General features: G+C 42.1%; 1 protein-coding gene across 6 annotated transcripts in view; it reads left to right on the forward strand.

Moving 5' to 3' along the window:
- Positions 1 to 11,448: 11,448 nt before the first annotated feature.
- Positions 11,449 to 19,817, forward strand: part of UNC5D (unc-5 netrin receptor D) — a gene marked incomplete at both ends in the record, with an annotated part of 506,783 nt that continues 498,414 nt past the window's right edge. For all 6 annotated transcript variants that reach the window (XM_080928792.1, XM_080928793.1, XM_080928794.1 and 3 more), the window contains one exon: positions 11,449 to 11,545. In XM_080928792.1, coding sequence (XP_080784918.1) covers positions 11,449 to 11,545 — 97 coding nt within the window. The remainder of the gene's footprint in view (positions 11,546 to 19,817) is intronic.

Consider the following 19,817-nt stretch of genomic DNA (forward strand, 5'->3'; position numbering starts at 1 on the left):
TATTTCCTGCCATTTATCATGCTAGGTTGTAAGCTTGTGTCTTGTTTTGTGTGAAAAATCTTTCCGTGCAAGTATCAGCTCTCCAGAGAAGAAACACTGCTCGCTCTGTGTACCCTGGAAGTCTGCACATCAACTGCCAGGTAATTTCATGGTTTTGATCATTCCCTAACTATACAGGTAATATAATTTTGAGCCACCAAATTTTATATTCAAAGATATTCCTTTTCATTTCCTAGGAACTATCAAAAATCGTGTATATATACATATGTGTGTGTGTGTGTGTGTATTTACATGAGTTTTGTATGTGTGATGTGTATGGCTGATGAGTGAGTGATGTGTGTGAGTGATGTGTATGTGTGTGTGCATGAATGATGAGTGAGTGGTATGCATGATGTCTGAGAGATGCGTGTGAGTTATATGTGTTTATTACGAGTAATGTGTGTGTGAAAAGTGTGTGAGTGAAGTATGTGAGCAATGTGTATATTTGTGATGTCTGTATCTGTTGTGCATGAGTGATCCATGTGTATGATATATGTGATGTATGATCTAATGTATGTGGTGTGTGTGTGGCGTGTGTGTGTGAGATGTGTTTGAGTGATATGTGTCATCAGTGTGTGTGGAGGTCAGATGACAACTTTCACAAGTCAATTCTTTATACCACAGGAGTCCCTAGGAACCAAAGGACCCACGGTGTCAGGCTTAGTTGCAAGTGAATTTGCCCACTGTGCCATATTGCTGACCTTGTATAAACTTCTTTAAAACACAAATCAAAGGCCTGGCCAGGACAGTCTGTATCCCACTTATTTATTTATTTATTTATTTATTTATTTATTTATTTATTTACTTATTTATTATGTATCCATTCATTCATTCATTCATTTCATTTATTCATTTATTCATGCTTGCACATGGCATATCATGGCAAATGTGTGTATATGTCAGCTGACTAGCTGTGGGAGTCTGTTCTTTCACTCCACCATATGGGACCTGCAGATGGAATGTAGGTCCTCAGATGGAAGGGATGGTAGCAGCTTTTGCCACTGAGCTAAGTTAGCAGCACTGATGTTTTACCTATTTCCAAGTCTCAAGTTAGCACACAGATCTACATTCAAGTCCCTTTCTCCAGCTCTGGAGAAGTAACTGTAAAGCACAAGGCTGCCGGCTGCCTATGTCCTTAATTTCACTAGGATATGTAGAGCTTCACAGTAAGCTTGATCTTGCGGTCTTGGGTCTGTTATTGGCTTCTGCATCCTCTGCTTCATATTAAGGGAGGAACCTTGGCAGTAGGTTTTTCTAAGTGTTTTCTTCAGCTGCTATAGAAAACATTGTCATCAGGTTGCACGTAAAGATCTTTAGAGATAGATTTGGAATATCCTCTTTACTTCCCTCCCTCCTCCCTCTTTTCCTACATCTAACCTCATTTCCTCTCTCCCTCGATCCTCCCTCCATCCCTCCCTCCCTCCTTTCCTAACTCCTTGCCTGCCTTCCTTTTATTCTTCATTTTTTTCATTCTGTCTGTACTTCAGTCTTTCTTTTTTGACAGGGTCTTTTCACTGCAATCAGAGTTATCTTGGAACTCACGATGCATCCCAGACTGGCCTCAAACATGCGGCTGGTTTTCTGCTTCAGTCCCCAAATGCTATAATTACAGGCATCAGCCACCAAGTTCTGGAATTTTCTTAGTAGAAAAAAAAATCATACAAGCATAACATATTTATTCACTGGTCTCATTTTTGCTAAGTATAATTTCCTAAACAATGTATTACACTGGCTGAGTCATCCAGAATCTCGTTAAATAATTAGAGTGATTACATTATGGTCCATTCACAGTTCTGATGAGAATGATGTGTATTTCTTTATTTGGCTTTGGCTCTGTGTTTGGAATAGCTGTCAATTGTAAGAATATTCCACTTTTATAGTAGAGTAATTTTAGTCATAAATAAGTGAGAAATATTGCCAATATATCTTTTCTTTTACTCTTGAGATGGCTGCTAGGTTGTAGTCATTACTGACCAAGTGACACCTGTTTTACATTAAGAATTGGCGTCTTATACAAGAAGCAGTGATCCTAAAATGTCAACCAAAGCTATAGTTTGTGGTTATAAGAGAAACATGACTCTTAATGGCTACTGTATGGAGCAAGATTTTTTTTTCTCAGAGTCATGATGAGGATCCCTCAACAGAGGACTTTAGCACCCACAGCCTTTGGGTCTTGTCCTGTAGTTGATGCAGGATGATAACGTATCTGTGTCCCCTTCTTCATGCAGTAACGTATCTTGGGGTCTTGGCCACTAATGATGGGACTATGACCACAGATCATATGAGAGTTTAGTCTAATCCAATATGGAAGCTTAGATAAAGCCTTTAGTAGGGAAGAATCCTGTCAAATAAGGCAAGACAGACAGAGCAGGTAGTGAATGTGCTTTTTCTCTTATAAGGAAATGACTTGGGTCTGACTATGCACACTCTTAAATTATAGTTCTGGAGGTAAGATGCAGTACACACCAAACTGATTTTTTTTTTTAAATTAGCTTTTACGTATTGAACTATTTTGCATTCTAGAATCACAAGTGTTGTTGTAATAAACTAAATGCTGTGGCCCCAGGTGAGCCATCCATACACTGCAACCCTGCCCCTGTAATGTGAAAGGATGAAAAGATGGGGTCTTAAGGAGGTAAGCAGAAGCTCGCTGTGAATAGGGTTTCAATTGTCTTAAGAGTCCTGAGAAAATTTATGGCTCCTGCTACAGCAAGAGACACAATGAGCAGCACTATTTGTATTGACTAAGCATAGGCTTATCAGCTCAATGATCTGGGGAGATCAATGCCTGAACCTTGGTCTCTCCAGTCTCCAGAACTGTAAGAGGTAAATTTTGTGCTTATGAACTATGTGGCATATGATATTTTTATAGTAGTCTGGACTAACACACACACACACACACACACACACACACACACACACACACATGAGCATGCACTCTTCCACACATATACAACCGTGTTTGATCTATTTACTTCAAGTTTTATTTCTGTATACACGTAGTGCTTTGATATATGTTACACATCTAACTATTTGAATTTTGCTATATTTTTATCATTTATATTTTTCCCTAGTACTTTTGGGAAACTAATTTAAAACAAATGTGTGCTCATCTTTTTCTGGAAAAATGATGTAAGTCTAGCTGTTAATCTTGTCCCACTCAAACTTTGGCCAACTCCTTTTATTTTTTCTATCTTGTTGAAAGGACACATATCTCAAAGTGTTTTTATATTTAATGTTTGCCTTTATTAGTGGTTTTATTTAGGAGACCGTGACATTCTATGATATATTCTTTTCAATAGTAACATAATATTCCACAATATGAATAAAGCACAACTTATTTGAGTATCCTTAGTTAAATTAGCAGTCAAATGAGATAGAAAAAAGATTTTATTCTTAAGTTATTAAGTAAATTTAATTTATGTTTATAGACAATGACTATCTTGCCCTGTGTGGTGGCTGACACCTTTAGTCCCAGAATTCAGAAGGTAGAGATGATGCATTCTTGTTACTTTGAAGATAGCCTGGTTTATGTAATTAGTTTCCAGATAGCAAGAGCTACATATGAGATCCTGTGTCAAACAAACAAACAAACAAACAAACCAAAAGAAAACCAAGACAAAACAAAAAAACCTCAATGAAAAGCTCATAAAAATATATTGATCTATTTATGTTTAGGCTTATAAAATAAATTTATTAAGGTGTAGAGACAGTACAATACATAGACCAAAATTTTTGTACAAGTTTGTAGTAACATACTTCCATCAATAAACATGATGGCTACTATTTTCTTATATTATTTTTATTGGTAAATTCTATTTTATTATCAATAAAATAAGCATGAGATTGTAATGTTTTCACAACTATAATTATAGGATGTTAATCAATTAGATTGTTCACTTTTCATGTGTTTATTTTCTTGAGTGTTTTGATAATTAAAAAATATTTTATAAAATTACTTCATTTTTTATAAATGTTCAGAAACATATCTTGTTCAAAAGAGCATCTTTTTCATATGAAGCATGGGTGAAAAGTACTTTAACATTTTTACCTTAGGTTCAGTTTGACAAATTTGATAGTTGTAGCTCTTTCATGTAAGTACTCTGATAATGTCAGTCCATAGGCTTTAGACATCTATGTAGGACAATGAAAAGAATCTGTTGTCTTCTTTTCATGCTAATATGTATTTTGTAAAAAAAAAAACACCTGACGATTATTAACCTTTTATATTGTCATACTACTGTGATGTGTCACTATGTCATCTTTGGCTATGTATTGTATCTAGTAGTTTGAGCACACTCTTAAGAGTACAAATATCTCAGGTTTAATATTAGACATTTCCCCACTTCTATTCTGTAAAATTTATTTCTCTAATAAATCTTTCTTTAGCTCTTGGGATGTGTTTCGGAGTATCTTAATAATTTATTTCAGAGCTCCTTAGCTCTCCTCCATGTGTGAAGTTGTACTTTCATTTTGCTGTATCCTGGTGTCTTGATCAGTATTAACTAGTTCTCTGTGTTCTCCAGTTCCAAGCCTTGTGCTGCTGGTTCCAATCATCACAGAATTTTTTCTCAGGATTCCCACATTGTTCCCAGCCTTCCTGTTTGTCATTCCAGTTTATTTAGCTTCAGTTTGTCCATCTTTTAATGAACGTAGTTCCTCATTTTTAAAAGCATTCCAAGTAAATCTCCGAAGATCTGTTTTCTCCTACGGTGTGAACTGACATTCAAAGGCCCTTTATATGCTGATTCATTTTTAAGTATCATATTGAAATATCCTGGGATACTGATTAGCATGGCTATCTTGAGGTCTCCAGCTCTTTGCATATGCTCCTACCACTCTTACCTCCATCCTCATGTGACTGCCTCCTCCGTGCAGACAAGCAGTTGCCTCAACCTAACCAGGATCCTAAGTGTAAAACTAATTCTTCTAAGTGTAAAACTAATTCTTCAGTGGGTCTTCCAGACTGCTTGATCTCATATTGCTGCAGGAATTTAGACTTGCATCTTAAAGCCACATGTGATTACTGTCACCTTCCAGTTACAAAGTGCTAACCTTCTGATTCTTGCTTCCCTAACTAGATGGTTCTACTCTCAACTTGAATCATTCCCCTCATAGCCTCTGCCTAGAGCCAGAGAACTGACTGTGAAATGCTGTCTGGTGCAGGGCCATTTACTCCCCGTGGCATTTCATGACTCAGATTCTCACCGTCCTCTGAGCAGAGTCCAGAAAGCCTGTGTAATTATCCAGTATTTAGAAGCTGTTTTCTCGATGATGCACAGAGCCAGTCATCTTGGTTTTGAGTCAGATAGCAAATGTTAAATATTTTTCATGTGTTTTCTATCATCCATCAGTGTTAAGAGTAGACATCTCTCTATGCTAAGAAACAGTTAATGCATTATGATGGTCAGATGTCACATCACTAGAGTTTTAAAAGATACATTCAAATATATATCAGTTCTTTTGGTTTACACACACAAATGTACATACTAGTTATCTACATGAAAAAAAAATATAATAAATTCTCTCCAGACACTAATGACCACACCCTTGCAGTGACCTCTGTTACCTCTCTTCTGGAGATTATGAAGTCCTTATATCTGACAAGATGAATAGAAAATGTGGTTAAATAAAATTGCAAATGAAAGTCTCTTAATTTTTATTTTCAGTAAAATGCTACTTAACATGTAAAGTAGATCTTTTCTTCTTTCAAAATGCTTGCCAACCATTTACTAATGAATGCTTTTAAAATCTATTGCCTGTGCCTTAAAGACATAAGAAATTATATATTTTCCCCACTATAACTATGGAGAAATAGGTACAGGTACAGGCTAGAGGCAATAAAAGTAAAAGCTTTATTTAAAAACTGGAAGAAGATTCTGTCTGTTAAACTAGCATCTTCTATTTGCAAATATGCTATTATTAATCATGCAACAGACAGGTATTAAGTATCCTTTAAAGGGTCCATGGAGGATGTCCTGTCTCCAAGTCTGAGGGAGAAGAGAAGGGAAAAGACACATGTGTGTGTGTGTGTGTGTGTGTGTGTGTGTGTGTGTGTGTGTGTGTGTGTGTGAATAGAGAGAGAGAGACAGAGAGAGAGAGAGACAGACAGAGAGAGAGAGAGAGAAAGAGAGAGAGAGAGAGAGAGAGAGAGAGAGAGAGAGAGAGAGAGACAGAGACAGAGACAGAGAGACAGAGACAGAGAGAGAGAGACTGATACTGAGGTGCAAAAACCCAATGTGAATATATACACCAAACAGCTTCACCAGCTTCCACTTAGCAGTAAGGCTCCTGCTCAGTTTCCTTTCAGTAAAGAATGGATGGTATCAGACTGTTCTTCCTGGGCTGCCACAAAGGCCACCAAGTGATGAGATGTGGAAATAGTTGCATTTCTGACACAAAAGGCCAAAGTTATATCGCTCTCAGGTTGCCTGTTACTCTGACAGGAATGGCTGCGTCTGCTCTGAGTTAACACATATTGTCTTTTCTAACCAAAGTTTATTATTTTTAAAGCACTAATGTGTTAATTTTACTGCCAGAGACTTATGTGTTTGTTATTATTTTTAAGTACTTTTCATTCATCCATGTCAGCTACTGGAGCTGAATCTCTGGGAGGTTGGTGCTCAGGGAGGATTCCTAGGGTTCAAGTAGGAAGGCACACTTGCAGCGTCAGGAAAAACCTGTTTAGTTGGAATCTTATCTCTGTGCCCTGCTGCCCTTTTTAAACAAATGTATTGGATTTTTGCACTTTATTGCCTCTTCATAGCCCAATCTCTAAAATAGACTTCTCTAATTTTGTCTGTGTGTGAGAGAGAGAGTTTACTTAACAAACGGCCCCCTGTTGCCTTTTTTACAAGGAAGGTTGTTAACCTGGATTATTGTACACAGACCGAACATCCCATGTGCACTGCTCAGAGCTTTTAACACCAGTTTCTCCTCTCTGTTTTCCAGCATGCTCATGGATCAGGTGCTGGGCTGTAACCATACAGGGCTGAATAAATACAGCATGCTCATGGTAAACGGCATGCATTTCTGAGATGTGTCACTCTGTTTGAACATGACTGCCCTGGGAGATGACTGGCATGCAGTATTCCCAGAGGAAATGTGTAAAATATCTCACTTAATTGTCTTGCCAAGTGCACGGATTGAAGTTGCCAGCTGTTGCCCTTTTGTCCAGTTGATTTTTAGTCTCTCCACATGTATTAGCATAATTGTATGATTAATAGAGACAATGGCTTTTATCACAAACACCCAGCAATTCCAGAGCTAGAGATAGATATTAGTTGGGTCTTCATAAAAGGTGGGCAGGTTCAAGGGAGAGAAAACTGCAATATTGTAACACAAATGTCAGGCTATAACTAGTTCCTGACCCATGCCAAAGAAAAGAAACTTTTTTAAGCTCCTAGAAAAATTAATTTTAACATCTATTAAAACTCAAATTACCCTCTAAGCACATAGATAAGGTAAACTCTAGCACAGATATACATTGTATGGTATATTCAGTCCTTCTTCTAGGAAGCTTTATAATGGTCTTTAGCCTCTCTCATCTTTCCAGCTGTATCTGTACTCTGGGCCTAACAGTCTCGATCTCACTAGCTTCACCATCTTGCTTTTCTGTCTTAAATAAGTCATATGCAGAGCCCAAGACAGGATAATCTACTGTGTTGAGCAGCTGAGACATCACCTTTTCATTTGAATGCTTTCAAGTCAAAAGTGATTTTTTTTCTTCTTTTAATTACCGATGTAATTATTTTCCAGTAACCTACATTAAGAATATTATCACCGTACCCATGTTCATCAGGAATAAAGTCACCCCCATAATGTTGATAATTTTGTGGGATTTCAGGAAGGAATTCTACCTCTCTTGCTAGCCTTTCCATGTAAACATCCCACGTTCCTTCTGCATCCTATGGAAGTGTTTTCCCTATTTCTGCCCTATGCACTTTCCTTAGAGTTCTGCTACTTACACAAGCAGATCGGTTAGTAACTGTTGCCTATGTTCTGAGATTAGCCTGTCAGCTTGACACAAACATCACCAGGGATGAAGGAACTCCAACTGAAGCATTTCCTCCAATTGTGTTGAGGTTGAAGAGCTCATGAATGGAAACAGTGCTCCCAACCAAGAGTCCTTCCCTCCACCTTTTGACTCTGAGGTGACAGTTGACAGGATACCATCCGGGAATGGGTCCTCAATACTTACTGAATCGATCAGCACTTTAACCTTGGCTTTTCTAACATTCATAGCTGCAAAAAATAAATTTATATTAGTTAGAACACAATCATTCTTCAATATTTTGTTACAGCAGCCCAATTCTTCTAAGACGTACAGGGTTATAGTTAATATTATAGCTTAACTATAAGCCAAAATAATCTCTCTGGAACATAGTGTGTTTCATAAACAATTATTTCAATTGCAGAAGACATAGCTTAATTTCTGGTGCAGTTGAGTAACTTGTATTCAAAAATCATAATATGCTACAGCTAGGAATTGATGATTTTTAAAATGTAATCTGTTATAAAGTGTAGTCAAATAACACCAGTTTACAGTAAAGGAAACAGAAGGCTCTGATGTGCCCTAAGCCTACCAGCTGGCTCTTGGCAGTGTGAGGCTGAGTCCCTTTGTGACCAGATTCTTAGGCTAGTTGTTTTCTTCCTCTCCTCCCTCCTCTTCTTCTTTACAGTGCTGTGTGTAAGCATGTGGGGTACTTTTGGTATGTGTGTGTATGTGCATGCACGGGTGTTTAATCCTACGCTTGTAGAAACCAGAGAACAACACCTCTTGAGAAAAGATGCTCTCCTCTCACCACTGGGTCCTCTAATCAAGCTCAAGTGGCAAGCTTACACTGCAAGCAGTTTTACCCATGATTCATCTCCCTAGCCCCAGTTCTCACATTCCATGCTGTTGCTGCTTGGACAGAGGGACTAATCTTCGGTGACAACTACTCAACTGTTTTGTCCAAATGGGTATGGTTATATACACAAATGAAATAGCTGTACACATTTTCAAATAGCTGAAGTTACATATATGCAGGAAATTCACATGCACAGCATAATTAATATACAGTGTGTATTACAGGGCATGCAACACTTCAGGTAACACTGGAGGTGTAACTTCTGCCCAGCCAATAATTAATTAAATAAGCCTCACTGGCCAGACATGCCTGTGGCTTGCACTGTGAATTTAGAATTACACAAAATGGATCTTGTTCTTGATGTTCGGCAACCATTTACTTACGTTGGCCTTGGGCAATGCTCTTCTAAAGTCAAATTCATTGTCCTTACCTTCTAATAGCGATAATATATCAGCTTTGTAGACTCTTCTTTAAAAACATGTAAGACCCCACTCCTTGAGGTTGGGATGTGTTTAAAGATAATGTTGTTTTTCTACCGTTTCACTCACCATTCTTGCTAGAATTATTAATGTTCAATGGGCTTATCTATTTTTTCAGACACCCCAAAATAAACTGACTTTATTGTTGCCCCCTCTGGGGCCAATAGTAAGAATTAACTAAGGTCACAGAATCTTGAAAATATAACAATCTGTTTTGTTTCTTTTTAAACAGAAGTGCTGGTTTGTAACAGGCAATACATGAGAAGTTTCTGGGAGGCAGGTGAAGTGTGTTTGGTAGATTAATTCTCAGTTCTCCTTCTCAGAAGGGAAGGACAAAACCCTCATTTACCAAGATTCTAAAGAGATTTCTAGGCAAGTCTCTGTCTGGCCCCACATCAGTCTTTGCTCTGAAGTATCCATTCCCTGGAGTTTGGTTTTTCTCCATCAGGACCCAAACCTGTTATTGAGCTGCAAGAGCTTTGTAGGAAAAATCAGCTCCTTCCACTGACAAGCACAAACCTGGTGCCCTCAGAGAGGGATGTTCTACCTGTTCATCGGGTAATCAATCTTTGTCTCTCATCCCCTTTGTCTTCAGGAGAAAGGAAGTTAGTGCGATTACTTCATCCACAGCAATCACTCCACCTTAACGTTCTTCATACAGAGGTGTTTGGGAGCAGGTAGCACTTTGACAAGATTTCCGCTGTTGTTGTTGTATGTCTTAGTTGTCAATGTGGTCTTTCCAGCCAAGCTTTCCTTCTTTATTGAGAAGTGAGGACCCAGCTGAGTCCTGGGAACGTTTTGAGGGCTTCTGACAGAAAGCCATGGTCTGACGGTGGAGCCGTGGACAGGAAGTCAACTGTCTTGGGAAAGGGGGTTATTGATTGAAGCTGGAAGCCTGTTCTAGAGAATGGGGTGAAAAGGCAAAGTTAGGGCCCTTCCAAAGTCAAAGACCAAGCCATCTAATCAAAGGGCACTGGGAAATGGGTGGGGAGAAGGAGTGTCCTGTTTTGTTTCTTCTCTGAGGACTTTGAGCATGCCTCCTTTCATACTTTCCCTTTACTGACTAGAAAGGCAATTTGGAGGGCCTGATCGAAATGAACAAAAACCTAAGTGACCAGATGTGAGGCAACATTTGCGAACTTTGGGGACTGAAGATTCCACAGTAGCAAGTATAAAAACAAAACAAACAAATAAACACACACACACACACACACACAAAAGGTGTGTGTGTGTGATTCTTTGCGTTCTTACAGCCAAAGTAAAACTTGATCCCATACATTCCCCAGGAACCCTCGATCCATCCCCACTTTTGAGCATAATTAGCACAGTGAAAGTTTATCATTCCCTTCTCTCCTCCACGTCCTCCTCCGACCCCCCACCCAATTCCTCCAGCGGACTGCTAGTAAACCCTGGAAGCAGGAACATCTAGAGTCAAAGTTGAGCCAAACCCTGGATTCCTGGAAGCCACTGTCTCACTGAGAGTTAGCAAGCCAGATGCCCACATTCTGCCGCTGGCCGCTCGCCTCCAAGAGGCCGGGCTGCTCCGCACAGCTCACAATCGCGCGTCCTCGCCTCGGGCCGCCGGGCTCGGGCGCGCTGCCTTCCCGCACGCGCGGGGGCCTCTGCAGTGGGGAGGGGGGGCGGCGCCCGCACGTGCGGCGGCTGCGGACTCACCTGCGCCTCCCGCGCCCGGCCCCGCCCATCGCCCCGCCCCGGCGTGGCTCATTGGCCGTCGCTCGGAGGGGCGGGGCGGAGGCGGCCCCGGGGCTCATTAGTGATGCGGTCTCCTCGCTCAGCTCGGTAGTCCGGGACCCGGAGCGGAGCTGGGGCTGCGGGCCGCTCGGCGGGGACGGCGGGCGGCGCCGCAGGAGGCGATGGGGACGCGCGCTGCATCCCGCTGCCCATCTGATATCCCTGCTCCGCTGCTGTAGGGAGCGGCGGTGGAGAAAAGAGACTCGTCACGGACCACCCCCTCCACCCACCCCCGGGGGAAACCTACTGGTGTTGGCTCCCTGCCGTCGTGCCTCACGGACTTCCAGGGCGTGGAAGAGGAGCGAATCGTGAGAGGAGCTCGGAGCATGGGGACAGGGGCTGCAGACCGCGGCCGCGGGGCGCGCTGGTGGCTCCCTTGGCTAGGACTCTGTTTCTGGGCGGCTGGGGCTGCGGCTGCCCGAGGTAAGCGCTGGGTGGACAGCGGTGCGCGGGGCAGCGGCCGGAGGAGGAGCGGGACTCTCACCTTCGCCGTGGGTTTCCCAAGTTGTGCTTTTGCTTCTCTCCGCGCGCGGAGCCCGACTTGGTGAGAACCTTGTAGAGGAGCTCCAGGGGACCACTGCCTTTCAACCCAAGTTTGCTATCTGCAGTAATCCTACAGGTTGCTCTGACCGGGGCCCCTACCCTTGAGTCTCTGCACCAGCTGGGATTTTCCAACCTCCCCCCTCCCCGCGCCCCTCAATTGTTGCAGACTGGATAACTCATCTTCACTACAACCTCTCTCGCTTTGGTCCTCTCCACTTTTCCTTCTTGGGCGAGCTCGTCCCTGGGTGGATGCCCACGGTGATGGTCTAGAGTACATAGGGAAAGCTAGTGGGTTTCAATAGAGACTGCGCTTTTTTTTCCCTTCAGGGGAAGCATCCAAGCTAGTCACTTCGCTCTGCACCAAGCCCCTCTGGCGACCCTAGCCCTGGCTCTAAGCCAGCACGGGCTTTGCTTTACAGAAGCTGCTAGGATGCAGGAGCTCTGGGGAGCTGTGTGTACCCGGGGCTTTAACTGCGTCTGCAGTGCCCCACCGGATAAGCAGTTGGCCGGAGGCTGCACTCTCGGCGTATCCTCTCCCTATCGGGTGCTTATTCCAGCTTAGAAACGCGGGCCCTATACTAAGCAGCAGGGAAATTTCTGCTTCTAATAAGCTCAGACCCCCCTCCTCTTTTCCACCCCCTGGATCCGCTGCACTCCAGCAGAGCATCAACTTAAAGATAAACCACAAGGACCTGTTTTGAAGCTGATCACAGGCAGTCCCAGACAGCCCCAGTGCTGTGGCTACCTTTGAAATAATCCAGAAGCTTCTCATTCCCTGCCCTTCTTTACCTTTCTTCTTTGCTGCCTTCCATTCCGCGGGCTTAGAATATGTAATTGCATTAAATGATTTACCTAATGCTTGTCTATCAAGAGGTGGCACCGGGCTAACCACCTTTCTCGTTCTGTCTCTTAAACATATCGCTAGACGCTCGGAGGTCTTTGGAAGGGTTTACAAAGATGCCAAGAACCGGCATAATCTCATTTTTTTAAATAGAAGCTAACGGTTTTAGGAGCAGCGATACTGCCCGGCAAGAGGTATTAAAAGGATGGATAGAGGTTTTCAGCGGTATGGTTCTATTCTGTGCCTTTTTGCATTTCATTTCCTGAACTTTTTGTTTTTTTGTTTTTTTTTTTTTTTTTTAATAATGGTGCAGGCTTTCAAAAAATATGGAAAGGCTTTAAGTCTGAGTGATTGTTAGAGTAAGGCGTGTTTCTTTCTCTCGTGGGAAGAGCATGGGCTTCAGCCATTTAATTTACTACGGGGAAACTGGAGACTGTCTAACTGCTCAGGCACCTCTGAGTATTTTCTATACTGTTAGGGAGAAAGTGGGGGCCTTTGCCCCCCCCTCCTACACGAGGACTGAAATGTCTGAGTTTGTACTTTCTAGCCACAGTGTGGAAAAGCTCATGGTGGGTGACTCCAGCTACTGACCCTTGGAATTTGGTTTGTGGAGTTGTCTTTAAGGCAGCTCCAAACAAGAGGTGGGAACATGCCAGCAGCCTTTTGGATGGAGTTTTGCTGCCTGTGAAATGAAGGCTAGCACCTCTTGTCTGCAAGCTGTTCTGTAAAGGTCTCCTGGAAAACACACTGTACACTCCGCAGCCTTAGTTACAACACATGTCTCGCACAGATCATAGAGAGGCCCGAGACACACGGAACAGTAAATCTGAGTAATGCTTCCCTTGCTGTGTTTCCATTCACCTTTAGCAGCTTTGGAAGATACTTCCAGAGATGAGCAGTAAACGGGCTACAAAACCAGCATATTCTCCTGCACCTGGCTTTGGGCAGGTAGAACAATAGAAGTTTCCAAATCAAAGATTTTTTTTTTTTTTTTTTTTTTTTTTGTATTAAGTTCTATCATTTAGGCGAGGTGTGGTGCATTAAACCCAGGATGCTAGGGACTTGTGAGGCACCCTTGTGTAGTATCCTCACTGTGCTGTGTACAGTTGGTTGGTTCTGTAGGTAATTTCTGTGTTTGGTTAAATAGTTTATGTTTTGAAGACCCCTTTCCTTTCGTGGCTCTGGCATAGGCTGGGCAAGTACTCTGTTGGGGACACGTAACTGTAGCTCACCAAAGATTTCTCTTGTGGATCTGATCCAAGATGCCATCACTTAGTAACCGAGCTGCATAGACTTACACTATTTGCTGTGGTGGTACAGTATTGTGAGATCAGCAGCACTGCTCTCACCGTATTTGTCATGTCTTCATTTCCAAGGTGGCAGTGCCATCTTCTTTCTCTCTTAACTTTTTTCTCCGGTTCAGTACCTGATATGAAAACCTCTGGCAATACGAGCATAATTTTCGATGATTGGTTTCAAATATACCCAGTGGGGGATAGACTGGGGACAAGGCTCTGCAGGAAGGAAGGAAGCCCTGACACAGGGTATCATTCTGTTCTCCACCTTACTAAGCAAAGCTTCTGCCTTCAGAGAACAAGTTTGATTCCTGCTCATAAAGTACAAGGATCGCAGTCTGGTCCCATCATTATGGTAGGTTTTGACACTTGATAACTGAGACTAAGGATGTTTAAAAGTTACTTGTGACCTGCCAGGTGCTAATTGACTGCAAATCCTGTCATACTGATTTGTTTTATTTTTAGAAGAGTGTGCAGCTGATGGAGTTGTGACTCGCACTAGGTACTTTGCAGAAGAGACCAAGCTATTAAGTGGGCTAGTGATGGTATATGCCCCATAACTGGAGGGGTCCGTGGGTAGCACACAATGAAGTTATAGGCGCTGAGGGTCCCGTGACTTATACATGCTCACATGCTTCAATCCACATGTCTTATTACTGTTGGCATTTTCAAAATGTTATTTGAGAATGCTTCCTGTGATTCCGAGTTACAGCGTGATCATAAAGCAGAAGGTAAAGCACCTCTTCCCTCCCAACCACCCCCCCCCCGACTTCCTGCCAGGCCTTTCCTGGTTCACAGGTTGTGCTCTTGGTGAGAGCAGCACTCTGGGACCTTCTCTTACTGCTTGAGAGATCTTTTTAAGCATCTCAGTTCTTGAGAGGACATTGATCGCTTGACTTGTCTGAGGAAAGAGTGAAGGGCCCTGGACTCTTCCTGTTCTTTCTCACTCTGTGAGTGAGTGACCCATGGATGAGTCTCACTTTTGAGGTAGTGCTTTGAAGCCTTAGGAGGCCCAACAAGTGCCCAGGCTTTTCCCTGGGGGCTCTTGAGACTGAAAAGGGTCTGTCCAGAGGATCTAGACCAGCATTGCTAGGGAAGGAAAGGCTCACTTTGCTCCTCTTTCCTAGGTGACTTGTAAACATGTGTGTGTGTGTGTGTGTGTGTGTGTGTGTGTGTGTTTTCATTTCCTGAATATTGTACCTGTCTTAGAACATTTCCAACATGAACTTTTGTGAAGAAATCTGTTTCTTGGGTCATAGCAGCTATTTGATATCAGTCTCTACTGCTGTTTTGCTTGGTTTTTAAACATTTTGAGTATAGACCCAAGCTGCATGTATGAAAATTGAATTCAAGTATTGCCCCCTCTAAGGGGGTGTAGTAGTGTGCGGTGCCTTCTTAACTAAAGAGTGTGTGTTCTTTTTATGGATTATACCTTTGCCATCAATCCTGATTGTCTTTGCCCCAGGCAATGCCTCTTGAGTGACACTGTCCCTGTCATCTCCCCCTGCCTATTCTGATGCTGTCATAACCCAGCTGTAAAGCAGAACAAAGACAGAACCTCTTCCAGTCCACCCTAAGTCACATGTGTCACATAAGGGCCATGTGTTCACCTTGCACCTTCCATGTATATGTGAGCGTTCATGCATATGGAGACCAGAGGTTGACATGTGTAAACCTTTAATCACTCTTCATCTTAGTACTTTTAATTTTTACATTGTATTTATTTATTCACACACATGAGAGAGGGAGGGAGAGAGACAGAGAGAAAAGGAGAGAAAGACAGAGTGAGAGACAGAGAGGGACAGAGAGAGGAGATCAGGCATGTGTTGGCCATAGTGCCCACAAGGAGGCCAGAGAAATACTGGCAGGAGTTTTCTTTCTCCCCTGTGGGACAGAGAGACGGGCAGCAGGTCATCGGGGTTGGAGGCTGGCACTCTCACCAGGTGGGATTCCCTGATCAGGGTTGGAGGCTGGCACTCTCACCAGGTGGGATTCCCTGATCAGGGTTGGAGGCTGGCACTCTCACCAGGTGGGATTCCCTGATCAGGGTTGGAGGCTGGCACTCTCACCAGGTGGGATTCCCTGATCAGGGTTGGAGGCTGGCACTCTCACCAGGTGGGATTCCCTGATCAGGGTTGGAGGCTGGCACTCTCACCAGGTGGGATTCCCTGATCAGGGTTGGAGGCTGGCACTCTTACCCTCACCCGCTGGGATTCCCTGATCAGGGTTGGAGGCTGGCACTCTCACCCACTGGGATTCCCTGTTGGCTCACTCATCTATCACAGGTCCTCTCACTGCACCCGGAGCTCAGTAACTGGCTCGGATGGTTATCCACCAGCACCAGGCATGTCCTGGCTCTGCCTCCCCAGTTCTAGGCCCTCAGACTGCCCTACTTTTGGAACCCCGCTTTTAAGTGGATGCTGGAGATTGGTGCTGAGGGAGCCACCTCTACGTTGTTGACCTGAGAACAGTTATTTCTACTCTGTGTGCTGGTCATTCTTTTAAAGAAGGCTTTTTACAAACTTAACTAAGCTGTTTACTTTATCTTCTGATTGTGGCTTCCCCTCTCTCTTCTCCTTCTCCAAGTTCTTTCCCTCCCCATTCCCATCCAGCTTCTCCTCTTCTTTCCATGGATATCTGTCAGCCCTAAGATATCAAGTCTGAAGTAGAACTAGGTGCATCTTCTTTTAGTGAGGCTAGACAAGGCAGCCCAGTTAGGGGAAAGGGGTTCAAAGGCAGGCACTGAAGTCAGAGACAGCAGCTTCTATCGCTTTAGGAGTTCCACACAAGAAGGCATTTTAATGTATTAGATATGAGCTAATTTTGATATTATTCAGTGCATACCATTAGAATGTGTTATTCATATCAGCTCATTTATTCCTTAAAACAACTAATTGTGGCAAGGGTTATTATTTTTAAATTAGAAAGGGGCAGAATGGGGGGCCGTTAGTTAAATAAAACCCCCAGACCATGGAGGAGTTAGGATATGTTAGATCTTAAACCTAGTCTTCTGACCCAAGAGCTCATGATATACAGCACAAGTAAGCTATGCTGTAAATAAAAGTGGTCTCTTGCATTGTATTGACAAAAGCCCTAAAATGATATCTTCATAAGTATCCAGAATTGCAGAGGAATTTGAAGTAGCTTAAATATATCTGTGAATATATTCAGATAAATCTAAGAGATTTATGTTGTATGAAAACAACATCCTTAACAGCATTCAGCGTAGTATACTTTGGGATTGGAATCTCGCTTAAAATGCTGAATACCAGTTTCTAATATGATAGCTTGCCTTTTTCCCCCCTCTCTCACAGTCTTGAGTGTCAACAGAAAATATTACTCTGATTGAATACACCATCCATGGAATGGCAGCTCCCAAAAGACTATTTGTTGCATGTCTTGTATTTTTAGCCTTGTTTGCCGGGAAAATGTGGAGCATGAGATTTGAGAATAGATTGTTAACACGAGAGGCTGCTGTTTCTGCTGTTTTGGGTACTCCTGCTGCTGCTGCCTTTGCAAGGCAGATGGCTAGATTCATTTATAGAAAATAGATATTCGTTCTATTTTGCATTTCCACTTCGAAGGGAACTTTTAATTGTTTGTGCCACATAGCATCATATGGCCTCACTGTGTGCACACACACACTGCACGGAGATAATTTTCCGAATTAGGCAGATGTTAATAGATTCAGTTTGGGTGGTTCTATTTGAACTGAGCTGCTGACTCTGTTCTGGTTTGAGATTTTTTTTTTTTTTTTTTTTTTTTTAAGAAGTGGGTATGTCTGTGGTACTGTGTGTATGAAGACTTTTCAGCTCTGCACACTGTTGCTATCTGCCTTGATCTCTCTACAGAGACCTAGAATTTACAGGTAGAAATATGTGGGATGTGTTTATGGGGCTGATGCGGAAACCTGCAAGAAGGTTGAGAGTCTCATCTGAGGCATACTTGATTTAGGGATTATGTATAAAAAAGACATGTTGGGCAGGGATCCAAGTTTAACCAAATTTGATTCATTTTTTTACATACAGTGTATCAGATGGCCTGAGGGTAATCTTACACATCATTTTAGTATAGCTGGGTCTTCACTAGGCCCATGAGGCTAAGTTTGAAACTTTGCGGTTGTAGCATAAGGTATAAGGTCCTAAACTTCTGATGTTGGAGTTTCGTAGATTTCAAATTTTAGAGTACAGATGATCAAAACTGTTTTTGTCTCTCAGATTCCACATAAAATATTTCCTAATATTGGCTTGATATTATGTCAAGATCTACATTATGATTTGATTTTTTTATGAGTGTGTGTGTGTGTGTGTGTGTAACACTGTATTTGTAGAACATAGGACAAGAGTCTGGTCATTTGTCTCCCTTCTCCTTCAAGCAGTATTGAGCCCAGGTCACTAGACATAAACTTATCTATGGTCCATCTTGCAGGCCTAAGGTGTATTCTTATCCCAGTTTTTGTCATGGCTTCATGAATCAGGACAACAGACAATGACCTGTCTTTCAAAGCTAAGCATACACAAACCATCACAAGTGCTGTGTAAAAACTAGCTTTGCAGAGTTGGTTAGGCAATAACACAAAGCAATCTGCCCATGATCACTAGAAAATAGTATATTTTCTAATGTCTTGAGGGGCAATTAGTTGAACAACTGATATAGAACAGATGAATATGTAGGGCCAACTGTATTGATTTTATGGCCTCAAATTCTGTTTCATAAATTGCAAATGAGTCTATTCCTTGAAAGAGACCTTTGTGTAGTTATCACATGACTTCAACATAATATTATAATTATAGAAGAGATCAAGTGGGAAATGATTATGTTGACACCTAGGAACTAAGGTTGAACTTGTAGATGCTGTACCTTCAACTGAATTGAATGCTGTCCTTTCTCAGCTAGGAAAGTCAGGAGAAGCAGCCTCCATCTTAGAGACTCCAAAAAGGTAGGTTGTTGGCAGATGGACATGTAAAATAGGAGGACCCAGAGGCCAAACTGAAGAAAGGTCAACTGACTTAAGCACCCAACCAACAGGAGGAGAGCTATATCCCTGTAACATCCTTCTCACATTTTGGGAACCCACTAAAAACAAATTAAGTGGCTAAATATTGGTTACAATTTACCTCTAAATAAATTTTTGGTAACATCTTAGAGTTGCTTGGAGTTTTAGTGGCTTCTGCTATGGCAGTAGTTACTCATAATTATTCTCTTTATTTAAATTTAATTCAATAAATTTGCTGGAGAAGGAGGAGGGCATATGGTAATGGGTTATGAAAGCTAGAGGGTGATGTTTGGAACTTACCAATCAGTGCTATTCAATGGGAATGTTCATGTGAAAAACAGCACATTCCTCCTAAAATGATGATTTAGTAATCTGAAGAGGGGGCTGTGAGTCTGCATTTCCGGTCTATCGAGAAGCAATAGATGATAAGCCCAGTAGATGCTGAGTTGTTTTCCATTTACAGGCCAGTATGAAGTAGGTTTCAATACAAGACTAAAAAGTAGTCCAGTAGGAGGTAGAGAAACACAAATGTCAGTGTTTTCTGGACAGATGTACAACTACTCATAAACTAATAGACATTCATGGGCACTATTCTACACCTTGGCTTTTACTTTGAAATATTAGAGGTCTTATGTCTGAATCTCATTAAATTTGTTTGTAATGAAGAGGAAATTGACATCCCCAGAATTAGAACAGTTTTCCTTGTGTCAGGCTTTGTTAAGAAGCTTTTCTGGGCCTCTCCAGCGGCCCTTCAATGTATTGTGTTCACTTGACTTAATTTCCCTACACTTCAGAGTGGATCTAAAATTCGGGGTAATTAGAGAAGTAGGAGATAGAAGAAAAACAGCTTTTTTTTTTTTTTTTTTAATTCAGCCATGTCCACCTGGTTTACAGATGATCTGCATACAAATGGTCATGTAACAACATGTTACAACATGATGCTGGACCAGAGGCTTGGGCCCATGTGACTCTGCTCTTATCTGTCACTGTCATATGGCAATGGATTTTTCTACAGCACAA

This window comes from Micromys minutus (genome assembly GCF_963924665.1).
Source record: "Micromys minutus genome assembly, chromosome: 14".
In the NCBI taxonomy this organism is placed as follows: Eukaryota; Metazoa; Chordata; class Mammalia; order Rodentia; family Muridae; genus Micromys; species Micromys minutus.